Genomic DNA, 23309 nt, shown 5'->3' with positions numbered 1-23309 from the left:
TTTCTGATTCTTAAATTTCCAACCTGTTTCATCTTAGAATTGAAACAAGAAGGTTGACGCTAAAGAAAATTTAGTTCAATGATCCAATCAACAAGCTGAGCTGTTTCCACCTTGTTCCTCTGAAAACAGAAAATTGATGCTTAGGGAATTTTTGTTCAATAATCCAATCAACAATCTGAGCTGTTTTGAAGAGAAAGTTTCCAGTGGAAACATACGATTTTATTTAATCTCCAACAATTTATAAAACTACATCCATTTTTTTTGTTTAATTTAACAACAAACAGAAAGGCTTCAGTACCATGTCCAAACAACATTGTCCCTTAATCCATCTATAGACTAGAATAAAGCAAAGCCAGCTTATTATTTGAGCTTTCACCCAAGTAGAAAACATAAACCATACATTACAAAGGTTGACATGCTGCTTGACAACTAAGTTCTCCTCTCCATATTTCAAACCTAATAATCATGACATTTTGAGCCTAGGATGGTTCATCTCAGGGCTCGAAAACCATATTCTCCGCTTCCCGCTTCACAGACTCAAACAGCACAGAAGAGAGATAACGCTCTCCAAAACTAGGGAAGATCGCCTGTTTATGTTCAAAATTAAAAGATTAGTATAGCTTCAACTGGCTTGGAGCGCCAGAAAAGGAAAATATTTTATCAAGTCATTCAATTGCATACGGCGCAAGTACTATCAAACATTAGTCTAGATAACCTACAAGAATGCATGTGACCTCAAATGAGAATAAATACCAACAAGAAGCATATAGAACCGAAAAACTATGCCATAATATTTACTCGATCCCCCTATAATTCATGTATATGCTGGTACTGTAAAGTCGGGGAATAAATGTGACGATAATCCTTCTCAATAATGGTATCGGTCTTTGGCTGTTTTGCCTCATTGGCATGATGAGACAGAACAATGCAGGACTGAGTTAAAAAAATAATAACATGACTTACAACAACGAGTTTCCCAGTGTTTTCTGGCCTCTCGGCTATCTTAATTGCAGCAGCAGCAGCTGCACCCGATGATATACCTACCTGTAATGCATGTCCCAAACAGTTATCACTAAAAGGAAACTGCAGAAGGAATCTGACAACAGAAACTTGAGTGCCATTCAATTCAGTTTATACACGTAAACAAGTACCAACAAGGCGACAAAAGCATGGATTCCCTTACCAAGTTATATCACTAAAACTTAAGAACTTACCAACAATCCTTCTTTCAGAGCAAGTTCCTTTGCTGTTTCAATGGCTTCTTCACTTGATATCTACATTCATACAGGTAACCAATCATTACAAGGAACAACAATAGCAATACATCCATGGGGGAAAAGCTACAACAGAAGACAGCATGCTCATGTCAAATACCACCAAATTGACTTCCCTGCATAATATATATTGGTCCTAGCGAGAGAAATAACGAAAACTGGTAATGAATTATGGCAAAGGAAAAATGAAAGTTCATTTACATGTCTACAGAAAATAGCATTTATATCCCACATTGACTGAGATATAATCTGAATAAACAAACACCATTGAGACTTACTTGAACAACTTCATCAAGCAGACTGGCATCTAAAACCCCAGGGATGAAGCCGGCACCAATTCCTTGGATCTTGTGTGGACCTTGAACATTAAAATGCAAGCGGCATTTCATCAATAAATCAAACAATCTTACAAAATCTTATTGTAGCAAGAGGAACAAAAGAAAACAATTTTCAGTTGACAATGGAAAAAATATATAATAATCTTATTACAAGATCTAAGAGACTAAAGACAATGCTAGTATGCTGTCTAGGAACAGTAAATCAATTAAACATCTTCAACCAACAGAGGGAACCTAATGCATGAAACTAAGTGGGCTATTTAATGAATGTAAGCACCACTAGTTCTTCAATGCTTAAAAAATTATTAGGCACGCATGAAAACTTAAATGGCTACATCAAACTTTAATACAAATAACCATCAGAAGTGTACAGAGCTGCTGTGAGAAGAAACATTAACCAGAGGAAAATAAGCACCACAACACAACTTCTAATAAATGGGAAAATAAATAATCAAGTTGTCATTATCACCTCCCAGATACATAGCATGGTTCCTACCTACTCAGCTAGCTGTTATAGATTGTAAAAAACAACAAAAGTGCAGAAAATATAATACTCAGTATGCAGAACAATGTGAACAAGAAACATTGTAAACGTTACAACTTACCAGGTTTCCCTCCAGAAAGCACTGCACTTTCAACTGGTTCCACGCCAATGAGCTGAACAGATAAAGGGAAAATATAAGCAACACAATAGCACAATCACAGACAAAAGCAATTTAGTAATTTAAGCCACAAATTTATTCTGTCTAATTAGGCATCAGAAAGTCTAACCTTAATGTCAGGATTCTGCTCTCTGAGATACTTCCCTGCTCCTGTTACAGTACCTCCAGTCCCAATACCAGAGACAAGGATATCGACCTTCCCTCCAGTGCCTTTCCATATCTCTGGTCCAGTTGTCTCATAATGGACCTAAAACAGGAAAGAAGAATCAGAGCATGACACCCTTCAAGGCTCCAACCACCAAAATATGCGTGAAAAATGTTTCAAAATGATACCTTTGGGTTGGCAGGATTTTCAAATTGCTGAAGAATGTAAGAATTAGGAGTCTTTGCCATAATTTCTTCAGCCTTCTGAACAGCCCCCTTCATGCCCCGGGCTGGATCTGTGAGAACCAGCTCAGCTCCAAAAGCTCGGAGGACCATTCTCCTTTCTAAACTCATTGAAGAAGGCATGGTAATTATGAGTCTGTAACCCTTCGCAGCTGCCATGAATGCCAATCCTATTCCGGTATTACCACTGGTTGGCTCGATCAGGACACTCTTAAGCATATAGGAAGAAGGGAAATTATGTCAAGTTAAAACTTCTCTCCTTAAGTTCATTACTTAAAACTATAAGGCAATGTTGACATGAAATCAAACACAATCATGACAGTGGTTGGAAGACAGCTCTGCTTTTGCACATAAAAATGTAAGGAATTTGGATTTAGATTTTTGAAGGAACAAACACTAGAAGGCCTAAGAACATAAACAGATATGCTTTTGAAGTTGACAACGGTGCAAAATATCCTTGTATGGCATGGTGACATCGGTATAATCTACTCAAAACTTTGAAGAGTTACAGAAGCTGCTAACTAGATGAGGTCAGTTGTCTCGATAAGCTTGCATTTTCATTAGTGTCTTTTAGCTAGAAAGATCTCCATGACTAAAATAATCACTCTATTTCGCCAGGATGCAACAAACTTACAAACATTTACAAGCAATAAGGTCTGTCATCATGAATAACAACATAAGAATAGCAGAAGTCAATGTATAACTTTACCTGCAAAGCAGAAGTAACCTAACATTAATTTGAAAATTCCATTCCGTAAATGTCTAGGAGAGAAATGTCTGAGTACCAACCTCACCCGGTTTAATGAGACCCTTCTCCTCTGCATCTGCAATCATACTATAGCCAATCCTGAAACAAAGAAGATTTTGCAACTCAGCAAAGATTATAAACTCCAATCCTACATGTCCCAATGCAGCATAATAGCATTGATTATGATCAAATCTAGTGTGACATGTTTTCTGATACATCTTTGAATGGAGAAAACGTAGAAATTGTTTAATACCTGTCCTTGACACTGGAGCAGGGTTCCATTGCCTCCAACTTGGCAGCAATTCGAGCCACGCATCCATCAACAACATTGTTCAGATATACTAGTGGTGTTTTACCAATCAACTGCTCATGTCAAGTCCAACAAGATCAACAAGGATGGCAATAGTTTTCTTAAATTAAACACAAACAAATTCCTATAATTTTGTTAATGAAGATGAACAACAGCTTACTTCAGTGACATCTTTGGCAATTAAACTCTTCTCCTCCATTTCTTCTCAAGTTACTGCACATGCATTCCAAAGCTGACTTATTTAGCAAACAAGCTAAACAAAATGAACATTGATTAAGTAGTCATAATTAAAAAAAAAAAAAAAGAACATTTTGAGCTTACAGAACAAATTCCCAATAATTTAAAAGAAATAGCAATTAGTGACACTTCAAAAATTTTACCCTTTAGCAAAATTTTTGGATTAATCTACAATTGAGGTACAAAATAGACTCTTTATGAAAGAGAAAATAGTTCCTAAAGTGTTAAGACACTAAAGGGACTAGAAATGACCATGATCTTGATCAATCCAAAAGGAAACTCAAATCTCCTGAAAGTTTCAGTAATCAATAAAAACACCCACATACAGAAACATCAAAAATAACAAAAGTAACCAACAAAAACCATAAATCCAACCTTAAAAACACAGGCAAAAACGATAATTTCACAGATGATAAAGTACCCAAACTCCAAGCTTGCAACTTTTCCAACAAAGGCAGTATTTTTTTAACAAAATCTATAAACCAAAATGATAGATGAGCTAAAAAATGAAGACTTCAAAGACTTGACCTTGAAAGCTCCGTAGCTAAAACTCTCAAAGACAATTCCTGGGATTTTATGTTTGGGACTAATCAATATTTCCTCTTCTTAAATTGAAGAAAAAGATGCCGTCTTGACCAACTAGCTGGCAAAAATAGAATAAAATACAAATAAATATATAAAAATACAGTAATAATTGCTTTTTGCAAAACTGTATTGTCTGATTCAGAAAGTTGGTCTGCCGGCGTTTGGTGACAAGGAAACGTAAAAAACACTCGCACTTGGGAAGGAAAAAAAAAATCTTTTTTTCCTTTAAAAAGCAAATTTGGTTTCCTTTTTTTCATTAAAAGAACCTTTCCTGTAATTTTGGGTTTTTAAAATTTTTGGATTTGTTGATATCGGCTTTTGTTTTGAACTCTTGGTCATGTGTCATTGTCTAAAAGCACATTGATTTTGCCTTTTCTAGGTTGCACAAAAGTGTTTCTCTTATTTATTTATTAATTTTTTATTTTATTATTTTTCTTCTTTCTATTTTGTTTTAAAATATTAATTTATTTTCAATCAAAAGAGAAAAACTTTGCTTTGGAATATCAGAATTGTCTTCTAAATTCCAAAGTCTACAACTTTATCATCACTTCATAATTTGTCAATATTATAACATTTTTACTATTTTTTTGTTTGACTTTAACAAAAAATAAAATTTTCATTGAAAAAATTTATTAGTCCACAAGTAGCTTTTCAGTCGTCGCCTTTGTTTTAATCTCCATTTAGAATTTATCGTAGTTTTAATATAATATAATTAAATTTATCATATCATTAATTAAATTTAAATATTAATTATAATAAAATTAAATTAATAAAAAAAATTTTAATCGTAATTATAATAATTTTAATTATTATTTTTAATTTTACTGACTATATAAATGATCCTTAAACTTCATGGGATTACTTTTTTCTTTTATTTTGATGGTGGTTTTGGTCATTTGTCATTATCAGAGGATATACTAATTTTGCATTTTTTGTCTTAGTTCTTTTTTTTTTTTGCCAGGAATTTTAGTTTTTTTTTTTTTTTACTTTTTTTCAAAAAGAATAAAAAAAAGGAAAAAGGAAAAAATAAATGGGAAGTCAAAATTAAAAATTGAGCTTTAATTTTTTTTTTCCTACTCTTTTATTTACTCCATATATTTATTTAAAATATCACTTGAACGTGTATTGTTATAATTAATATTAATATTACCGTGTATTAAAATTCATATAAAATATAAAATTTTAAAAATATTTTTATTTATATTATTTTTAAAAAATCAACTTGTAACGTCATGTCCACTTATTTTTCATTTAAAATTTAAACTTATAAAAGAAAAATTAAATTCTATATTTTAGAGCATTCGAGCATTTAATTCAATTAATTAATATTTAATACATAATTCTCTATTTAAAGAGTAAAATCCTGGTCCCCTTCCTATAATTAGAAAATATATCCTCTTTTTTATGACATCTCATAGATAAACATTATTTACTAACAAAAAAAATTACTATATTTATGTGACTTGAGATGTAATTCAACTGATAATTTTGAAATAAGATTTAAATAAAAATTTTACACTCAGATTTAATAATGGTATGTCCAACGCAAAATTAAACCCAACTTAAGCTTTTTCAAACTTATTCAAATAAAATTAAATTTATTAATTTAAAATATGATACAAATATGATATAAAAAAATTATATGATTTAAAATTTTAATAATAATTATATATGAATTTAATAAAATAAAAAAATTTATATTTTTATATCATTATAAAATTATGATATATAATTTTTATATAAAATATTATATAAATAAATAAATTTTAATTTTATACTATATAATACACGAATTATTAAGACCAAGTCAGAATTAGACTAATATTGAGTCCTCGTAAGTCCAGCCCCAAACTGATTTATAGACAAAAATGCCCAAACGAAAAATGTTAAAATAAATATAAAATAAAACATATTTTTAATTTTTATTTTTTAAAAATATTTGTATTTAAAAAATGATAAAAACTATCCATTTTCGTGTTCACGTTCACAAACCGGACCCAATCCATAATGAGACTTGCAAATCCCAAGTCAAGAAGCTATATATAAGTCATGATCCAACTATAATCCCTGATTTTTTAACTTATGTCAATTATAATATTTTAAAAAAAATTAAAATTTTAATTTTAATAACTTTAAGTATAATTTATGAAAAAACATTTGATACTTAAATAATTTGAAAAAGAAAATAAAAAATTGTAAAGGAATGAATCCAAAATTTTTTATATTTGAGATTATTAACTAAAAAATAAAAAATAAAAAATACTAAAATAAATATAAAATAAAAACATATTTTTAATATTTATTTTTTAAATTTTTTTCTTAAAAAATGGTAAAAACTATCCATTTTTCCATAAAACACTAACTAAATAACTACTATTTTCCAAAAATAAAAAAATGTGGGTATAACAAATTATAGTTTTTATATATTAAAAATATTTTTTTGAGTTATTAATAAAATTTTTAATTATACTAACTATATTAAAAAAGTGACATATGTTATTTAAGTATATTTAAAAAATATAAATCTAATTAAAAAATGTGACAATTTTTTTAATTTTATTTGTGTAATTAAAATTTTATATTAATAATATATAATTTTTTATATGTAATTTTTAAAATAAAAGATTTTGAAAAATAAAAGAATCTAGCACTAGTATATTCTTTTCCGCCCGATCGAGGAATTCCTCGCCCCCTTAACCACCTTTTACTTGTTTCACTTGTTTCTTACCACATCAAAGGGCAGTTTAGTCTTTTCACTAAACACATTAAAAGACCGTCGTACCGTTTTCTTACCGGCTCGCATAGATCTCAAACTTTCATTTTTCTTTTTCGTCTCTCTGAAAAAAACCCAAAACCTCCTCTTTCGTGACCCAAAACCCGCAATCTTCACCGCACCACCATGGGAGTCCCGGCGTTTTACAGGTGGTTAGCGGATCGGTACCCGCAATCAATCGCCGACGTTATTGAGGAAGAACCGAGAGAAGACGGAAACGGAAATCAAGTGCCAGTTGACGTCTCGAAACCTAACCCTAACGGCCACGAATTCGATAATCTTTATCTAGATATGAACGGGATTATTCACCCTTGTTTTCATCCCGACGGCAAGGTATATCTGTAACAAAAAGACCTTCAGAATTCCTTTTTCTTTGGAATTTTAAAAATTTTTTACTTTAATTTCAGTGAAAAGGTATTTTTAACTGTGGATTTGAAATTTTAAATTACTAGTATTCAAATTAGAAGAACTTAAATTTGCTTATGAGTTGAATTTTTAGATTGCTGTTTGGTAGTGAAAATTATGAAGACTTTGAGTTATGAAGAGTTTGGAAGTGTGCTTTTAGTTGTGTTTTAGTTTAGTAAATGTAATTGGCATTGCCTATGTTGTTTTGGAAGGAAATTATGCTGATAGGATTAAATTTTGCGGAGGATAAGGTTTTGGGTATGGTATTTTTGCAATGTGTATCAAAATACATTTTTTTGAAGCAATTTTTGGGGTAATTAAATGGTAGATTGCTTGTTATTTTTTGTGTGATATGGATTGTCACATGTCCAAATGCATTAATCTTGAATGTATTTCTTTGTGTCTCAGGAAGTTGTAGTTTGTTTTCCATTCTTAGTACGGTCTTGATTGTCATGTATCAAAAACGCATTTTTCTTGAATGTGAAATTTGCATGTTATGAAGGGCTAGTTGCTTTCCGTATGTTAGCACAATCTTGGTAGTTGGTGCATCAAAACTTTTTATTTGCTGCCTTTCATGAAGTGGTATATTGCTATACATTTTTAGCACCTTGATCTTTCACTGGATATCATTCAGCAGTAACGGGTTATTCATTGTGCATACAGCCTGCACCAGCCACTTATGATGATGTATTCAAATCTATCTTTGACTATATTGACCACCTTTTCTCATTGGTTCGTCCTAGAAAGCTTCTGTATATGGCAATTGGTATGATTTATTCCATGTTTTGTCAATTTTCTTTCTTATTATAGTTTTTCATTAATTCAATCTTGTTTATTTAAAAAATTTGTAGATGGTGTTGCTCCTAGAGCTAAAATGAATCAGCAACGTACTCGACGTTTTAGAGCTGCAAAAGATGCTGCCGAGGCTGTAAGTCTTTGCATTATTTAGTGGATCCTAATTATCTGATTTAGTTGATTTATGTTTTTGTTGTTTATGTTGTGTTAGGAAGCTGAAGAGGAGAGATTGAGGAAAGAGTTCGAGGCTGAAGGGAAGGCATTGTCCCCCAAGGAAAAACCTGAAACATGTGACTCAAATGTTATAACTCCTGGCACTCCATTTATGGCTGTGTTGTCTGTAGCCCTTCAGTATTATATACAATCTAGGTTGAATCACAATCCTGGCTGGCAGAATACAAAGGTGTGAAGGACATGATCATTTTCTGGCTTCAAAGATTGGATGATTCCTTGCAAAATGGAGTAATCCTTTCTATTTAATTTTCCTGTATACTTATGGCTTTCGGTATACACTTTGTCTCTCTAAATTTATTTATTGGGGTGCATTGGGTGATTATTTGAAGGTTATTCTTTCTGATGCGAATGTTCCCGGTGAGGGAGAACACAAGATTATGTCATATATTCGGTTACAACGTAACCTTCCTGGCTTCAACCCAAACACACGACACTGTCTGTATGGCCTGGTGAGAGTGCATTCAAAAACTAGCCGCCCCTCTCACTATTCCTGATTCTTTTATGGCTTTTTCCTAAATATTTTGATTGTAATGCTAATTTAGGCATTTGTTTTGTCATAATCAGGATGCAGATTTGATCATGTTGTCCTTAGCTACACATGAGATTCACTTTTCAATTTTAAGAGAGGTCCGTGCCTTATTTGCTCATTTGCATTCTCGGTTTAAAACAATTTATTGATAAAGTAATTCATCTACCTTTGCTGTACAGGTGATCACTCTTCCTGGACAACAGGAAAAATGTTTTCTTTGTGGTCAAGTTGGTCATCTGGCAGCAGAGTGTACTGGTAGGCCAGATAATGGAACCAAAGAATGGAATGCTGTGGATGATACACCAATTCACAAGAAGAAATATCAGGTTTAATAGTTAACCCTCTCCATTAAAGCGATACAAATACAATTTACCTTTCTTTTTTTTGCTTGTGGTTTTTGTTTGGCTTATGCTGTATTGATTTTTAGTAATTGCATGGACAGTTTCTTAACATATGGGTGTTGCGAGAATATTTGCAATATGATTTGGAGATCCCCAATCCTCCATTTGAGATAAACTTTGAGCGAATAGTGGATGATTTTGTTTTCTTATGTTTCTTTGTGGGCAATGACTTCCTTCCGCATATGCCAACATTAGAAATTAGGGAGGTATGCAGTTACCATAGTTTCACTTCCTGTTTTTTTCTTTATTCTATATCATTGTTTTTAGTATGAATGTTTCGCTGTTTCAGGGTGCTATAAATCTTCTGATGCAAGTTTATAAAAGGGAATTTGCTGCTATGGGTGGTTATCTTACTGATGCGGGTGAGGTAATTTTTCCTTTTTTTCTATGTATCTATAAAGTCTTTGTCAGAAAGTTCACTATAAACTAAAATAGATTAAAATGCGTCCATGGAATGTCAAGTTATCAACTGTAGTTTTATTTCCTTATTGTAAAGATCATTTTGGGTAGAGTACTTACTGTTCTTTGACATGAAGCATTTGTGGATTAAAAGGAGAATAATAATTTCCATTTTTTCATGTCTAACATCAAAATTGTTGCTTATCTCATCACAAGGGGGAAACAGATTTCATCTTTAGTCCAAGTCAAATTGATCTTTATGATGAGTTTCCTGTCTTTTCATTTCATTTGTTTTTTTGTTGGGGTGGGTGGGTGCGTTGGTTTGCATGGATACACTGTATACATTCATAGAATCATTACTTCCTCCCTTAATCATTGAACATTTCAAGATTCACAAATCTTGAGCAAATTTACTTTTTTATCCTCTTTCCAAAATCATTCCCGTAACTAATTAATAGCTAGATATTGTTACCACAAGAGATTGTTTACTGAAGTGCTGTAGAACAAATTTAAACAATTAACATAGCTTTTTAATTAATGGGTGCATATTTTTGCGACATTCAAGAAACAAAAGGATAAAGTATGGGCTGATTTTTTAGAGTGGTACCTCTATGTAAATCATGTAATTCATTTTTCTGATAGAATGTGATGTGTTCTTGTTGTTACTTTTAGTTTCTTTGTTGAAGTTAGAATTTAGAACTGTTGTTTCTCATGGTTGCTAATATCATTTTTTTTTAAGTACAGGTTTTTTTAGATAGAGTGGAGTGTTTTATTCAATCTGTTTCTGTTTATGAAGATCAAATCTTTCAGAAGAGGACTCGTATACAGCTGGTGAGTTGTATCTCCTGTGCTTTGATACATTATTTGCACCTCCTATACAGTTGAAAGCCACGACATGAAATTTGTATGTTTCTATTAAATTTGGATTTATGTATTATTGTTTGATCATTCATGTGATGCTATATAAGTTTGGTGTTTTCAGTAACATCTTTTAAAACAGGACTGCTTTTCTCATGAAGCAATGTGCTACAGGTTTTAGATGCTCTAAAATTACAAGTACTTTCTTCTCTATTTTTTATTATTAATGAAGTAGGCTTTGCTGGAAAAATAATTGCTCACTGAAAAGGAGGGGAACTGTCTTGGCCAAAATTTGAGTAATCTATTCTACCCTCCAAGCAACTAAAAACATTTATATAGAAATATGTGTAAATGTTTAAACTTGAGTGGAACCAACAAATAGCAACACATCTGATATCTGGAAACAGTGATTTATGAAAAGATTCTTGTAAAAGTGCAAAGGGCATCTCTCGAAGGCAAGGAGAAATATATCCTTCAAGGCTTAATAATTTTTAAATTCTGAAGTTCAATTAATTTAGCCTTTTATGAAAACTGTTTTAGTTAGATCTTTTTAATTGTCTTACTGTTAGATTGCATAGATGGGTCTGTGCAACATGGGAGCTTAAGTTTTGGGCTTTTGGCTTTCTTTCCGTTTGTTATTGGTGGTTTATTATGCATATTTTCTTTTAGTTCTTTTATTTCTTATGAAGTTCTCATATTGCCCTTAAGTTTTCTTACTTATGTTGGTGAATGACTGATATTCAGGCATATGAGAATAATGAGCAGATGAAGCTTAAAGCAAGAGGAGAGTCCTCTGAGGAGGCACAGGCACCCATCATAGATAAGGTCTGTGTTTAAATTGATTTCGTTTTAAATTACAGATCTGAGTTAAAGTAAAATGGGAGGTTTAATGTGTCTAAAGATCAAAGTGCTTGGATTGTAAAACCAAATGAGAATTAAGTCAATTACTAATGCCATGGTTGGAAACCTGTTAAACCATCGTACACACTTAAAGCTCAAAGTGATCTGAATTATGTGATAAGCACGGTTCTGTTGCTAAACTCAGAAATCTTTTGGTTATAAGAAGTTATCCTCCTTAAGTTATGTTATTAGTTTAATGCCGTTTAACTTGCAGAGAATTTTGTTGAATAAGAAGTTATCTGTACACTTTTCTTGACATCCATTTGAACTGAGAGCTTAACCTGTCCCACTATTAGTTTTATAACCCATAAAATAGAGAAGTGAAGAGGAAAAGTTGTAGTAAGAAGAATCTCATGCAAGCCGTAGATGTAATTTTTGAGCAATTAGAAGTGTAGCTGTTTTGGTGATGAACTTCTTGTACCATAATTATTCTACTTTTGTTCCGTTTCCAGATTAAATTAGGGGAACCAGGATACAAAGAAAGATATTATGCTGAGAAATTTGATGTATCAAATCCTGGGGAGATTGAAGAAGTTAAAAGAGATGTTGTAAGTTTAAACATTCTATTGTATGATAAGTTTTCTGCTACAATATCCTGTGCATTTGATTTCCTGTTAAAACATATGCAACTGTTTTCTCTACTCCTTGCAGGTTTTGAAGTATGTTGAAGGTTTATGCTGGGTAGGTCGCTATTACTACCAAGGTGTTTGCTCTTGGCAATGGTTAGTTTAATGTGGACGGAGGCAGAAAATGTTATGTTTACTTTTACTTGCTATTTTTCATTTGATAAACCAAATGGACTAAAGATTAAATACCAAGTATAAGCATACCTATATGCTTTGGCAATGACTTATGAGTCCTTTTGCCTCCATATACTTTCTTATGCTATGTTTGCCCTTTAGTAAGTTTTATGGGGCTAGTTGAGGAATATCAGAAAGAGCCAGAGTTACCTACTTAGAAATTCACTTCCCGCTCTTTGCTATTGTCTTTGTAAACATTGGAGGGACTTTCAAGTTTTTAGGTTTGAACCATGGGAATGGGGAGTAGGGTTTATGGTGTCTGATACTCCTGTTCTGTAGCTCAAACTGCAGTGGGCTTCTGCAGTAAATACGTCTATATGTATGTACATAATATGTGGTTTTGGACTTAAGACTGTCTGGTATGACTTAGCTAATGGTTCAAAATATGGTACATGTCTTACAGTATGGCTTTTTTCAATTTCTTTTAGTTAGTTTAAAGTTGTGTCTCCACTGTTTCTTTCAGGTTTTATCCATATCATTATGCTCCATTTGCTTCAGATCTAAAGGATCTATCTGATTTGGAAATAACATTTTTCAAGGGAGAGCCATTTAAACCCTTTGAACAGCTCATGGGAACACTGCCAGCTGCCAGGTTTTTTCTTTTATTTTCTTGTATATATATAGCTGCTAAGCCTTGAGCATCTTACTTCAAACATTTTTTTCTCTGTTATAGTTTACAGTTGCCTGTGCTAATAGTAATTTATCTCTATCATGTTATAGTTCTAAAGCTTTGCCAGAAGAATACGGGAAACTAATGGCTGATCCATCATCACCTATTTATAATTTCTATCCCTCTGGTAAAAATTGGTCAACTCTTGATTTGATCGTCTGTTTATGTTGTGCGATTCCTTCCCTTTTTGAAAATTACATATATTTTTTGTGACAGATTTTGAGATTGACATGCATGGTAAACGGTTTGCATGGCAGGTATATTCTTATCTACCAAGTGAACTTATTTATTTATTTTATCCATTTCAACAAAAACTATGGACACTTACCTCATTTTTTTTAAACCCAGGGTGTTGTCAAATTGCCATTCATCGATGAGAAGAAGTTACTTGCTGCAACAAGAAAGCTTGAAGTTACTTTAACGGTCTGAATTGTTGTTTTAGACTAGCACACATAATTGCTAAATGATGCATGCAAATATCTTGCAGTCTTCTTTCATGCACTAGCTATTTATTAAAATGCCTTTAGTTGATCCATTCTGCTAATCCTTAAGATAATATTTGCAGGACAAAGAGAAGTTTCGAAACAGCGTGATGCTTGATCTGCTATATGTTCATCCTCTTCATCCTTTGGCTTCTCAAGTTATTTATTATTATCAAATTTGCTCTCATTTACCGCCTCATGAAAGATTTTTATTGCCCATTGACACAAATGCTAGGTTGGTTAATTTCACTGTTCATAATTAATTGAGCGTTCACATTTCAAGAAATTTGACTGAACATCTGTTGGTTTTACCATCCTCATCTGTTGTCTTTCACAGTGGTGGAATGAATGGATTTCTTGGGTTATCTGAAAGGAATGGTTGGCAAGATGTAGTCTCTTCCCCTGTTAAGGGGTTGCCACATATAGAACTTAACAAAGTTTTGTAAGTCGTCCATGGTTTTATTGCCATTTTTGTCTTGAGAATTCTATAATCCTATTGATCCTAGTAACTCATTTCGTGCATTTTCTCTTTGCAGGAATGTTACATATCATAATCCTTCACGTCATAAACACATTCCAGAACTTCCACAAGGTGTTGTGATCCCCAAAAAGGTATATAATTACTGACATAGGTGTTGGTTTTAATTTTATGAGGTACGATTAGGGAACTCAAGGATTCATGAGATTATATTGCTCTCTTGGGAAGCATTGTGGGTCCATTATCAGAGTTTACGTTTAAACACATACATTATGTTCTTGCAGGTTCTAACACCTCTTGACGTTAAACCTTTTCCTGTACTGTGGCATGAAGACAATGGTGGCCGGCGCCAGCAAGGCAGGGATCGGTGAGAATGCATTATCTTGTAGCTCTGTTTACCATATTTTTATCATCCCTACTTGGAAGCTAGGGTAGGATGCTCCTCAACTTGGTATTTAGTAAAGGCATGACTGAAATTTTGTGCTAATATCTGGGCCAACTTGGTATTTAGTAATGGCATGACTATGTGAAATGTTGTGCTAATATCTGAGCCGTTGCGAAAAGAAATGGGTAATGAAAAACTGGTAAATGTTGCCATCAGTGAGTTCAGTGTCTTTGCTGGTTAGAATGTCCTCGTAATTTATTCAAATGCCTTCAAAATGTCCTCTTAATAATTTTTAAGATATTCATAGTTGAATTTGTTTGACAGGGCACAAGTACCAGGAGCTATTGTTGGCCCTCAGCTTGGTGAGGCAGCTCATCGTCTCGTCAAGAATACTCTTAATATCAAATCAAATGGCTCATCCTCTGGGTTGTTGGAGCAACCATCACTTTTTAATATCTCAAGCAACTACACAAGCATTAGACCAAGACCTGCAGGACCATCAGGTTATGAAAGGGGCTTTTTCGATGACCCAAATCATTATTATATCAATCGACCACGTGCAGCTGGAGCCTCAGTTTATGAAAGGGGATATGGTGATGGCCCAAATTATTACGGACGATACAATCATCCACAAATGGGTAATCCAAGACATCCCTCATCAAATGGTATGCAAGTCAGAAACAACTTCTCATCAAATGGTATGCAAGTCAGAAACAACTTCAGGGCACAGGATAGGCTACAGGATCAGGAACATTATCATGATTTGAGGACTGGAATGTCTGCTTTGACATCTGAGGGAAGTACCAGAGGTAGAGCACATGCGGAGGTGTCTCTAAGGATGCCAAATTCTGGATACTCACAAAATTTAGACCAGCGGTCGGAGCAGAACACTGGTGCTCTTCCCACACCACCCAATAAGTGGATGATTAAGCCAGTGAATGTAAATACTGGAACTTTCTTAAGACAAGAAAATGCATCAAGTGGAGCTTACGAGAAGCAGGTGAAGAAGGTTTATCAGATCAAGACTCGTCCACAGGAAATGATTGGTCCTGTAAACCATCAGTGATCACGATTTCAGATGGACTCGCCCTTTTTTTGACACAGGCATGTCCATTCAACAATTGAAAGTCTTTATTGGGTAATATTTTTCTGTAGTTCATTTAACTTTGATACAGTCACATGCTACCACCTGATCTGTCAGCAGGGAAATTAACCACAAAAATCTGTTTGAATATTCCAATGTCGTCATCACCTGTCAATTTCATTACGATTTTGTAAATGAACTTGTCAGCCCTAATGTTCATTTATAAAATCAAATAGGAATTGATAAGTGCTGGGACATTGCAACGTTTGAATGGCTTGAGTAAGTAATCTTAGAATTGAAAAATTAAGTGTAGTCTGTAGTTGCGTCAGAGTTTAAGAATCATGTACCTCTCTGTTTACTATAAACCATAGGTTTCTTGGAACACTCTAGTTTTTCGAGACAACCATCACACCACCAAAGCTAGGACTGGGAAGTATAGTTGGATCTCGGTTGAATTAAGCTACTTAAGCCTTTTCCTTTTTATATGTACAAGTTGTACTATAGGCATCATGATTGTAGATTGTTGGTTTAGGGTGATAGGAATTGCAACCTTTGTTGTTTTCTAAATTTACAGTTTCGCATGGGTTGGAATCAGCAGACCAGAGAAAATGTAATTGGTTTATTCTTCATTTCAAGGCTACTCTTTTTGCCTGCTTTCTACTGCAAGAACCACCTGGATTGATATGCTTTAATTTTTTAAGATTTTTAAAAATGTAGTTGAACTTGTTCGGGAATAAAATGATTGTATTAAATTATTCAAAGTTTGTTCTCTTACTGGAATTCCAATCAATTCTGAAAGTAACAGAATGGAATTGTGGAGACCTTCCTTTTTTTCACACATTCAGCTATGATTCTTAATAGATACTGTTAAGTGAGAAAGATTGTGAGAGAAACCATAAATTGAAAAGGAAAGAATCTTTCATATAAAGATGACAGGAAAAGCCAAGAAACAAAAATGAAACAGAAAAGGATGAAAATAAAATTATTTTGGCAGATGGATTGAATCTTATATTTGCAAAATACCACACAAAGTGTACTTTTAATATATGCTACAAAGATATCGATTGTCTAACAAAGAAAAATTACAGAGAAACTCCATTTCTGATCCTATTGCAAAAAGTAACCACTCAAGAAGAGCACAAAAAAGAAGAACAAGCTTCCATATATCAATAAAGCTTTTTGTCCAGAAGTAAGAGAATTCCCTCCTAATCCAAACTGCTGATTCTGTGCAAAACCTGCAATTTCCACACTCTTACTCTCAAAGAAACTCTTTGCAGCCCCACAAGTAGGGCATCTCCAATCATCAGGCAACTTGTCAAACTGAAACCCTGGTGGTATTGGATATGAAGGATCACCCACTGCTTCATCATACTTGTAACCACATGACCTGCACTCATAGATTCCTGTGTTCAACACTGCAAACTTCTCTTCTAACCTGCGTTTGTCAAAATTTTCTTCTTTAGCAGCAGTTTCTTTGGGTGCTGCTGGTGGTGGTGGTGGAGGAAATTGGTTTTCTTGGTCTGAAACAGGTATGCCTTGACTGTCTTCTTTTGAGACATCAATGGAATGGATGGTGAAATGCAGTTGCTTTTTGTGGGGTTTGATGTTGAGTGAAATTGTGGGGAGTTTAGGGGAGATAAGGTGATGGGGTTTTTGTGGTTTCAGAGAAGGTTGGGTTAAGTGGTGGAAAGGGAAGGTAAGTCTGGTTGTTGCAGAAGCCATTTCAATGGAGTTTTTTTCTTTTGTTTTTCTGGGTTGATTGATTTTTTGGTACGGGTGGAGGAGAAATGAAAGGGAACCATGGAAGGGAATATGCCCTTGCTTGAAACGGAGTTGGATAAGGTGGGGGAAGTGTCTACCAGTAGAATGTAGATTCTTGTGATGGGCTGCTTTTTTGTTTGACTTGGTAGGCCTGATTTTCAGTTGGGTCGGCCGGTCCAAATGCCCTTCTCAATTTTATTTAGTAAATAATGACTTCTGTTGTTCTCATTCTTTTTACAACCAAAATATGCTAAAATCTCGACTTTATGAGATCATTTAACTAATAGTTTGTTCAGTTCTATCCCAAGTAATAAAGCTATTTACAATTTTCTTGAAAAAATTTTAATTAATGAAAAAGTTAATATTGCTCAAACGAGTCCAAATTTCCCTAAGCTTTGATAATAAGACTCCTTGCTCCTAACAAAATTAAGATTAGAAATTCCCAAATGCAAGAACATATGTTCCATTAAGAATCTATATCATAAAATAACACTATGCGATGAAAATTCCTTTCATCATGTTGTCCAATTGTCAAAAGATCCTTAAAACTCCAAACTCATTCACAACCCGCTGACCATTTCTTTTTCTTTAATCCTTTTCCTTTGCTTTCCTTTTATGTATCTTTTCTGTACAAATATTTCTATTTGTATCCCAACTCTTTTTAATATACTCTACTAATTATATTACAAATTTAACATTTAATAAAATTACTTAAATATCTATTATTTAATTATTTTTGTCTTTCACATATTTAAAAAAAATTCATTTTAGAAAATTTTTAGGGGTGTTTGGTTAGAAGGAATGCACACATTTTTTTTAGAATCTTATAATTGAGTATTTGATTCAAACATTTAATTCAAAGTAATTTGATTTCGAGAAAAACTAACAGATTTTTAATAATACCTAAAGTATCGGAATAAAAAATTAATATCTCTTTATGATATTTTAAGATTTTAAGGAGAAAAATAATGTTATTTTTAAATTTGACCCGACTAAAAAATTATGAAATAGTTATTACTATTTTGAAAAACATATTTGAATATGAATGCAAGTCAGTTGTAGGTTTTTATTGGTAAAAAATTTTGTTTATATATGACGTTTAGCATGAAAAATGCATTCAATAATCTCTTACAAAAATTTTATAATGAGATTATTGAAAGTATTTTTTGTCAGAAACACTTTGAATAACCTCAATTTAATTTTTTTGTAATGAATTATTTAAGGCGTTTTTTATCAAAAAACATATTAAATAATTCCCTGCCAGTTTTTTTGAGATTATTTATTTTTGATAAGAAACACATTGAATAATCATTTACAAAAAATTAAATGAGGTTATTCAAAGTGTTTATGACCAAAAACGTTTTCAATAATCCCTTATAAAAATTTAAATGAAATTATTCAAGATATTTTTTGTTAAAAGCGCTTTTAATAATCCCTTTTAATTTTATGAAAGAAATTATTGAAAGTGTTTTTAATAAAAAATGCTTTAAATAATACCATTTAATTTTTTGTAAGAGATTATTCAAGATATTTTTTGATAAAAAAATGTTTTAAATAATCCAAAAAAAAAAGAGAAGAGATTATTGAAAACATTTATAGTATAAAACGACTTAAATAATCTCCTCCAAAAAATTAAAGGAAATTATTTAAGGTTTTTTTTGTTACAAATGCCTTACATAAACTCATTCAATTTTTTGTAAAAATTCTTCAAGACGTTTTTTAATAAAAAAAATACCTTGAATAATCTTCTTGAATTAAAAATTGAATTAGTTAAATTATCATCATATATATTAAGAAGATTATAATAATTATTCAAGATTTAATATATGTGTATTTTTTTTAACCAAATGAGTGAATCTCAATACATAATGTCCTAAAAATGAAAACAATCTCAGATATTGCATATTCTCATTTTTAGGATTTTTGTTTGAGAAAAAAATAAAAGAGATAAGGAATACGAGAAATGGAGAAAAATTGTTTGAGTTTTTTGATAAATTTATTTTATGATTATGGGATGTGTTAAATGCAAAATTAAGCGTTAAAAATAAAAGGGTATGCTAAGTAATTGTTGAGATGTATATGGCAACACTCTTTCTGTATTACTTGTTCACTAGGTCGAAGAGAAAGCGTATAAAAAAAATTATCTATATTTTGCCCTTTTCCTTGTCTCAACGCTCCATCCAATATAATAAACACCGAAAAGAGAAAAGGTGAAACGGAAAAGACAATAAAACCAGCCAAAAATTTGTTTACCTTTTTTTTTTTTCGCCTCACAATGTTATAGTATACTCTTAAGCCACCACACTCGTACTCAAACATAATTGTAAAATCTGACAAAAAATTACACTTAATAAAATGTACCTTTTTAAGTTTGATTATCACTCGTTAACATCAGCCAAAACTTGGGTCTAGTTTAATATTTCAGTTGAAAGTAACTTTTATATTCAAAAACTGCTTTTAATCCAACAGCAATATTAAAAAAAAAAAAAGAAAGACTTCAGTTTAAAAGTTTTGTTTTGTAATCTAAACCAAAAGGCTACTCAAGATGTATTTTTTTTATGAAAAAAATAATTTTGAGATAGAAAATCATTATATTACCTTATATTTTCAATATTTTATTACTTTATACATATTTTTTTTTACATTTCAATTACTCACCTTTTTAAAAGTAATACTAAACACTTAAAATTTTTAACTATACTTTTCTTACCATACTTTTTAAACTCATATTTTTCTAACTTAAAATTTTTTCAACCGTAACATAAATGCTAAACTAACCCTAAATCTACTACCAGAGAAGGCCATAACAACTACTACTGCCAACCAGGCTACCAACAGATACACGCATCCTTGAAACATTAACTGGCATGGAAACAAAATGAAAACAAATGCAGTGAAATAATAAAGTACTGCATCTTAGAGATTCAACTATCAACATTAATGATATTGAAACAGTTTCAGCTAGAAAATTATGAAATCCGGGAAACATATCAATGTAAATTACTATAGTTGCATGTTTAATAGGAAATGGGTTAGAGGTCCTGAATGAAACAAGTTTCCCAAGTAGACACATAGGAGGGAATTGTTAATGCAAATAACTATTTGCAAAAAATATTAAATGCAGGGCATACTCTTCAGAGCTGTTGCAGGACCATAGCCTTTCTAAGGTCCCCGATGACAACTATCTAAATTCAAAAATCACAATCACAAATGGAAAGTTTGATCTCTCAGGCCAGCAAGCATTGCATGCTCTGTGCATTAAACAGCCTATGATCTCAGCAACAAGTCCAAATATGACTACATTTCACAAGGCAACATTACAGTCTCTTTATCAACCCTCAAAACTAGTTTACAAGAAATGATGGAATATAGAAAGCATAAGAAATGATGCCAAGCAATCAGAAAGCATTCTCATGGGAAGCAATTCATTATAGAAAATTGGTTTTAATGCTACCAAGAATTGACAGGCAAGAATGAAGGGAAAACACCCGCAAACCTTTTTCCCTACATCCCAGAAGTTTCCAACTTACCAACATATCAAAACAAGTGACTTAAATCAGAGTTTCAATTAAAATATAACTTTTTATACAACACTGTAGTAAAATGGCAAACTGTTGAACACATTCCGCAAATGCTACAGCATCAGAGCTTGCACAATTGCATTAAATTAATGATAACATCTGTTTTTTATTCTAAGCAAGTCATCCTATAAAAACCATATATACACAAATGAGAATAACTTGAACAAACTATTGATTGAGAGACTAAATAATTAGAAATCATTATGCAAATAACTGTTCATTTCTATCAAATGAAAAAAACCCAAAAAGGAACTCAAAAACCAGTTACTCCCCTACACTATCAGCTATCCATCAATAACTAAGTAATCTTCCATGGAAATAAGCACCCAACCCATATTCCAAGCTCACCCTCCAATCGACCGAAGCTCCTCCAAAGCAGCCTTAATCTGATCCTGCACCAACTCCAAACGCTTTGAATAAACCTCCAACTCCAATATCTGCTGCTTCCTCCACCTCTCATCCATCAACTCCCCATTACCCCCACCAGTACCCAAATTCAAACTTCCTCCAAAACTCAATGGCATAGCATTCATAGCCAATCCGCTAATCCCTCTTCCTCCATATCCCCCTCCCATTACACTACCTAACAACTCCTTAAACAAAGGAGTCAAACAACTCTTCACCTTCTCCTCTATTACCACCGTCACGTTCCCTCCTCCACCTCCTCCTCCTCCTCCCACCCCACTACCACCAACAGCAATTCCCTCCACGTTACCATTATCATTATAATTATTGTTACTAATCACAAATCCATCATTTGAAACTCTTTTCTCCTCCATTTTCCCTCCTTTAGTTCTTGACCTTTTCTTCGTGGCTGCGGATTTCGGAGTAGAATTCTTTTTCTCTCCACTTTCATCAATTAAATTGATATTATTATTATTATTATTATTATCATCATCATCTAAAACATTATCTTCTACTTTACCAAAGCTATTACTCCAGATCTTTCTAGAAATTTCAAAAGTAGCTTGATCATGAGGGCTTTTGAAGGAAAAATCTTTACCTGAACTGATCTTATTCATCACGTTCCTATATTTCTTCTTCAATCTTCGAAGCTTCTCGACTAATTGATTCTTGTTGAAATCCAGCTGGAGTTTCGATTTGATTTGATCGTAGAACAACGCCGTGTCGTGATGATAATGGTGAGAAGATGAAGAATTTGAGTTCGTTTTCGAAGTTGTGTAATCGAGAAACCCTTGGAGAAGCTCGATCTCGTCTTCGTCAGTCCATAACCGTTGAAATAACCGCCGTGATTCATCGAATTGTTGCGGCGGAGGAGGTTTTTTCTCCGCTACAGCGGAATCAAGGCGTTGACGTTTGGTATCAAGCGGCGATTCGTCGGTCGGAACGGCAGCGATGGTTACGGCGGTGGCAGAGGGGACGGCAAGAGGAACAGAGGGGATTGAGACGGAGGAAACGGCGGTAGCGATCGGTTGAGGGAGGAAAGAAGGAGAATTAATGTCTTCATCTTCTTCCAACAATTCTTCGTCTTCTTCGTCGTTTAAAGCATCGTCGTTACCGTTGAGGACGTCGTCGTTTTCGTCGAGGTCGTTGTCAGAGGAAGAGGGTTCCTCGTCGTCGTCCGGAGATTCCTCAAAAACGACGTCGTACTGTTCCGAAGCCATGAAGAAAAAGAGAGAAAAAAAAGAAACGAAAGAGGCTCACGATGATTCGTCGATTACAAAAGCTTGTTGTAGTCGGTGAAGGGAAAGAAGGGAGAGAGGTTAGTTTTGGTTAGAGGTGGGCCGCGTGGGGATGAGAGAGAAGAGACAGAGACAACAGGTGAAGGCGCTTGTTAAGCGCGTGTACGGACGATAAAATGAAAATTTTTTTTTATGGAAATATCTAATCAAATTAATTTCATTTATTTCTTTTTTTTTTTATATGGTATCACGTTTCTCAGATTTTCTAAAATGGGAATAAGTTTATCCTAGTTTTTCTAACATGAATATTAGAGAAATTATTTGCTGTATAAACGAAGTTAAGGTAATGATATATTTTTTATTTTTTTAATTTTTTTTAAAAATATATTACAATATATATATGTTATTATCTTAATTTTTGTTTATAAAATAAAAAAACTCTATATTTAATAAATTTTTATAATTTTATTTCTTAAAATTATGTTTTTTTAATATCTAAAATTTTTTAGAGCTCATTATTTATAATTTTTTTACAATAATACTATAATTTTTTAATCATAATAAAAATTTACGTAAAATTCTACTTACTT

At 32.8% G+C, this 23309-nt stretch overlaps 4 protein-coding genes across 9 annotated transcripts; 1 reads left to right on the top strand and 3 right to left on the bottom strand.

Annotated features, from left to right (window-relative positions):
* Window positions 1–183: 183 nt before the first annotated feature.
* LOC111277215 (cysteine synthase) lies at window positions 184–4538 on the bottom strand. 3 transcript variants are annotated; one of them, XM_022863480.2, is made up of 11 exons: window positions 4332–4538; window positions 3880–3932; window positions 3663–3772; window positions 3451–3508; window positions 2608–2871; window positions 2384–2521; window positions 2218–2269; window positions 1553–1632; window positions 1215–1274; window positions 964–1044; window positions 184–587 (listed from the first exon to the last, which is right to left on the bottom strand). In XM_022863480.2, the coding sequence occupies exons 2-11, from the start codon at window positions 3916–3918 to the stop codon at window positions 495–497; spliced, it is 975 nt and encodes a 324-aa protein (XP_022719215.2). In that variant the 5' UTR covers window positions 3919–3932; window positions 4332–4538; the 3' UTR covers window positions 184–494. The 3 variants fall into 3 exon arrangements, with proteins under 3 accessions (XP_022719215.2, XP_022719216.2, XP_022719214.2); XM_022863481.2 differs by having other exon boundaries at window positions 4378–4538; XM_022863479.2 differs by having other exon boundaries at window positions 4485–4538.
* A 2797-nt stretch (window positions 4539–7335) lies between these two features.
* Window positions 7336–16489, top strand: XRN4 (exoribonuclease 4). Of its 4 annotated transcripts, none has more exons than XM_022863473.2 (22): window positions 7336–7647; window positions 8383–8485; window positions 8571–8647; window positions 8726–8917; window positions 9078–9197; window positions 9313–9375; window positions 9457–9603; window positions 9720–9884; window positions 9968–10045; window positions 10822–10908; window positions 11680–11760; window positions 12288–12383; window positions 12487–12557; window positions 13099–13227; window positions 13356–13432; window positions 13522–13562; window positions 13654–13728; window positions 13871–14022; window positions 14125–14229; window positions 14324–14399; window positions 14550–14632; window positions 14975–16489. In XM_022863473.2, the coding sequence occupies exons 1-22, from the start codon at window positions 7441–7443 to the stop codon at window positions 15714–15716; spliced, it is 2967 nt and encodes a 988-aa protein (XP_022719208.2). In that variant the 5' UTR covers window positions 7336–7440; the 3' UTR covers window positions 15717–16489. The 4 variants fall into 4 exon arrangements, with proteins under 4 accessions (XP_022719208.2, XP_022719212.2, XP_022719211.2 ...); XM_022863477.2 differs by having other exon boundaries at window positions 8726–8976; XM_022863476.2 differs by lacking the exon at window positions 8383–8485.
* Window positions 16490–16705: 216 nt separating this feature from the next.
* On the bottom strand, window positions 16706–17642 carry LOC111277214 (Rubredoxin-like superfamily protein). The gene has a single exon (XM_022863478.2). The coding sequence runs from the start codon at window positions 17454–17456 to the stop codon at window positions 16842–16844; it is 615 nt and encodes a 204-aa protein (XP_022719213.2). The 5' UTR covers window positions 17457–17642; the 3' UTR covers window positions 16706–16841.
* A 3400-nt stretch (window positions 17643–21042) lies between these two features.
* Window positions 21043–22908, bottom strand: LOC111277212 (putative transcription factor At3g04930). Its single transcript, XM_022863471.2, has one exon. It carries the CDS (start codon window positions 22699–22701, stop codon window positions 21421–21423), a length of 1281 nt encoding a protein of 426 aa, XP_022719206.2. The 5' UTR covers window positions 22702–22908; the 3' UTR covers window positions 21043–21420.
* Window positions 22909–23309: the final 401 nt, after the last annotated feature.

The sequence above is a fragment of the Durio zibethinus genome, chromosome 7, assembly GCF_047325235.1.
Source record: "Durio zibethinus cultivar Kanyao isolate XHJ-2024 chromosome 7, ASM4732523v1, whole genome shotgun sequence".
Classification (NCBI taxonomy): Eukaryota; Viridiplantae; Streptophyta; class Magnoliopsida; order Malvales; family Malvaceae; genus Durio; species Durio zibethinus.
This window is presented reverse-complemented; position numbering and strand designations above follow the sequence as displayed.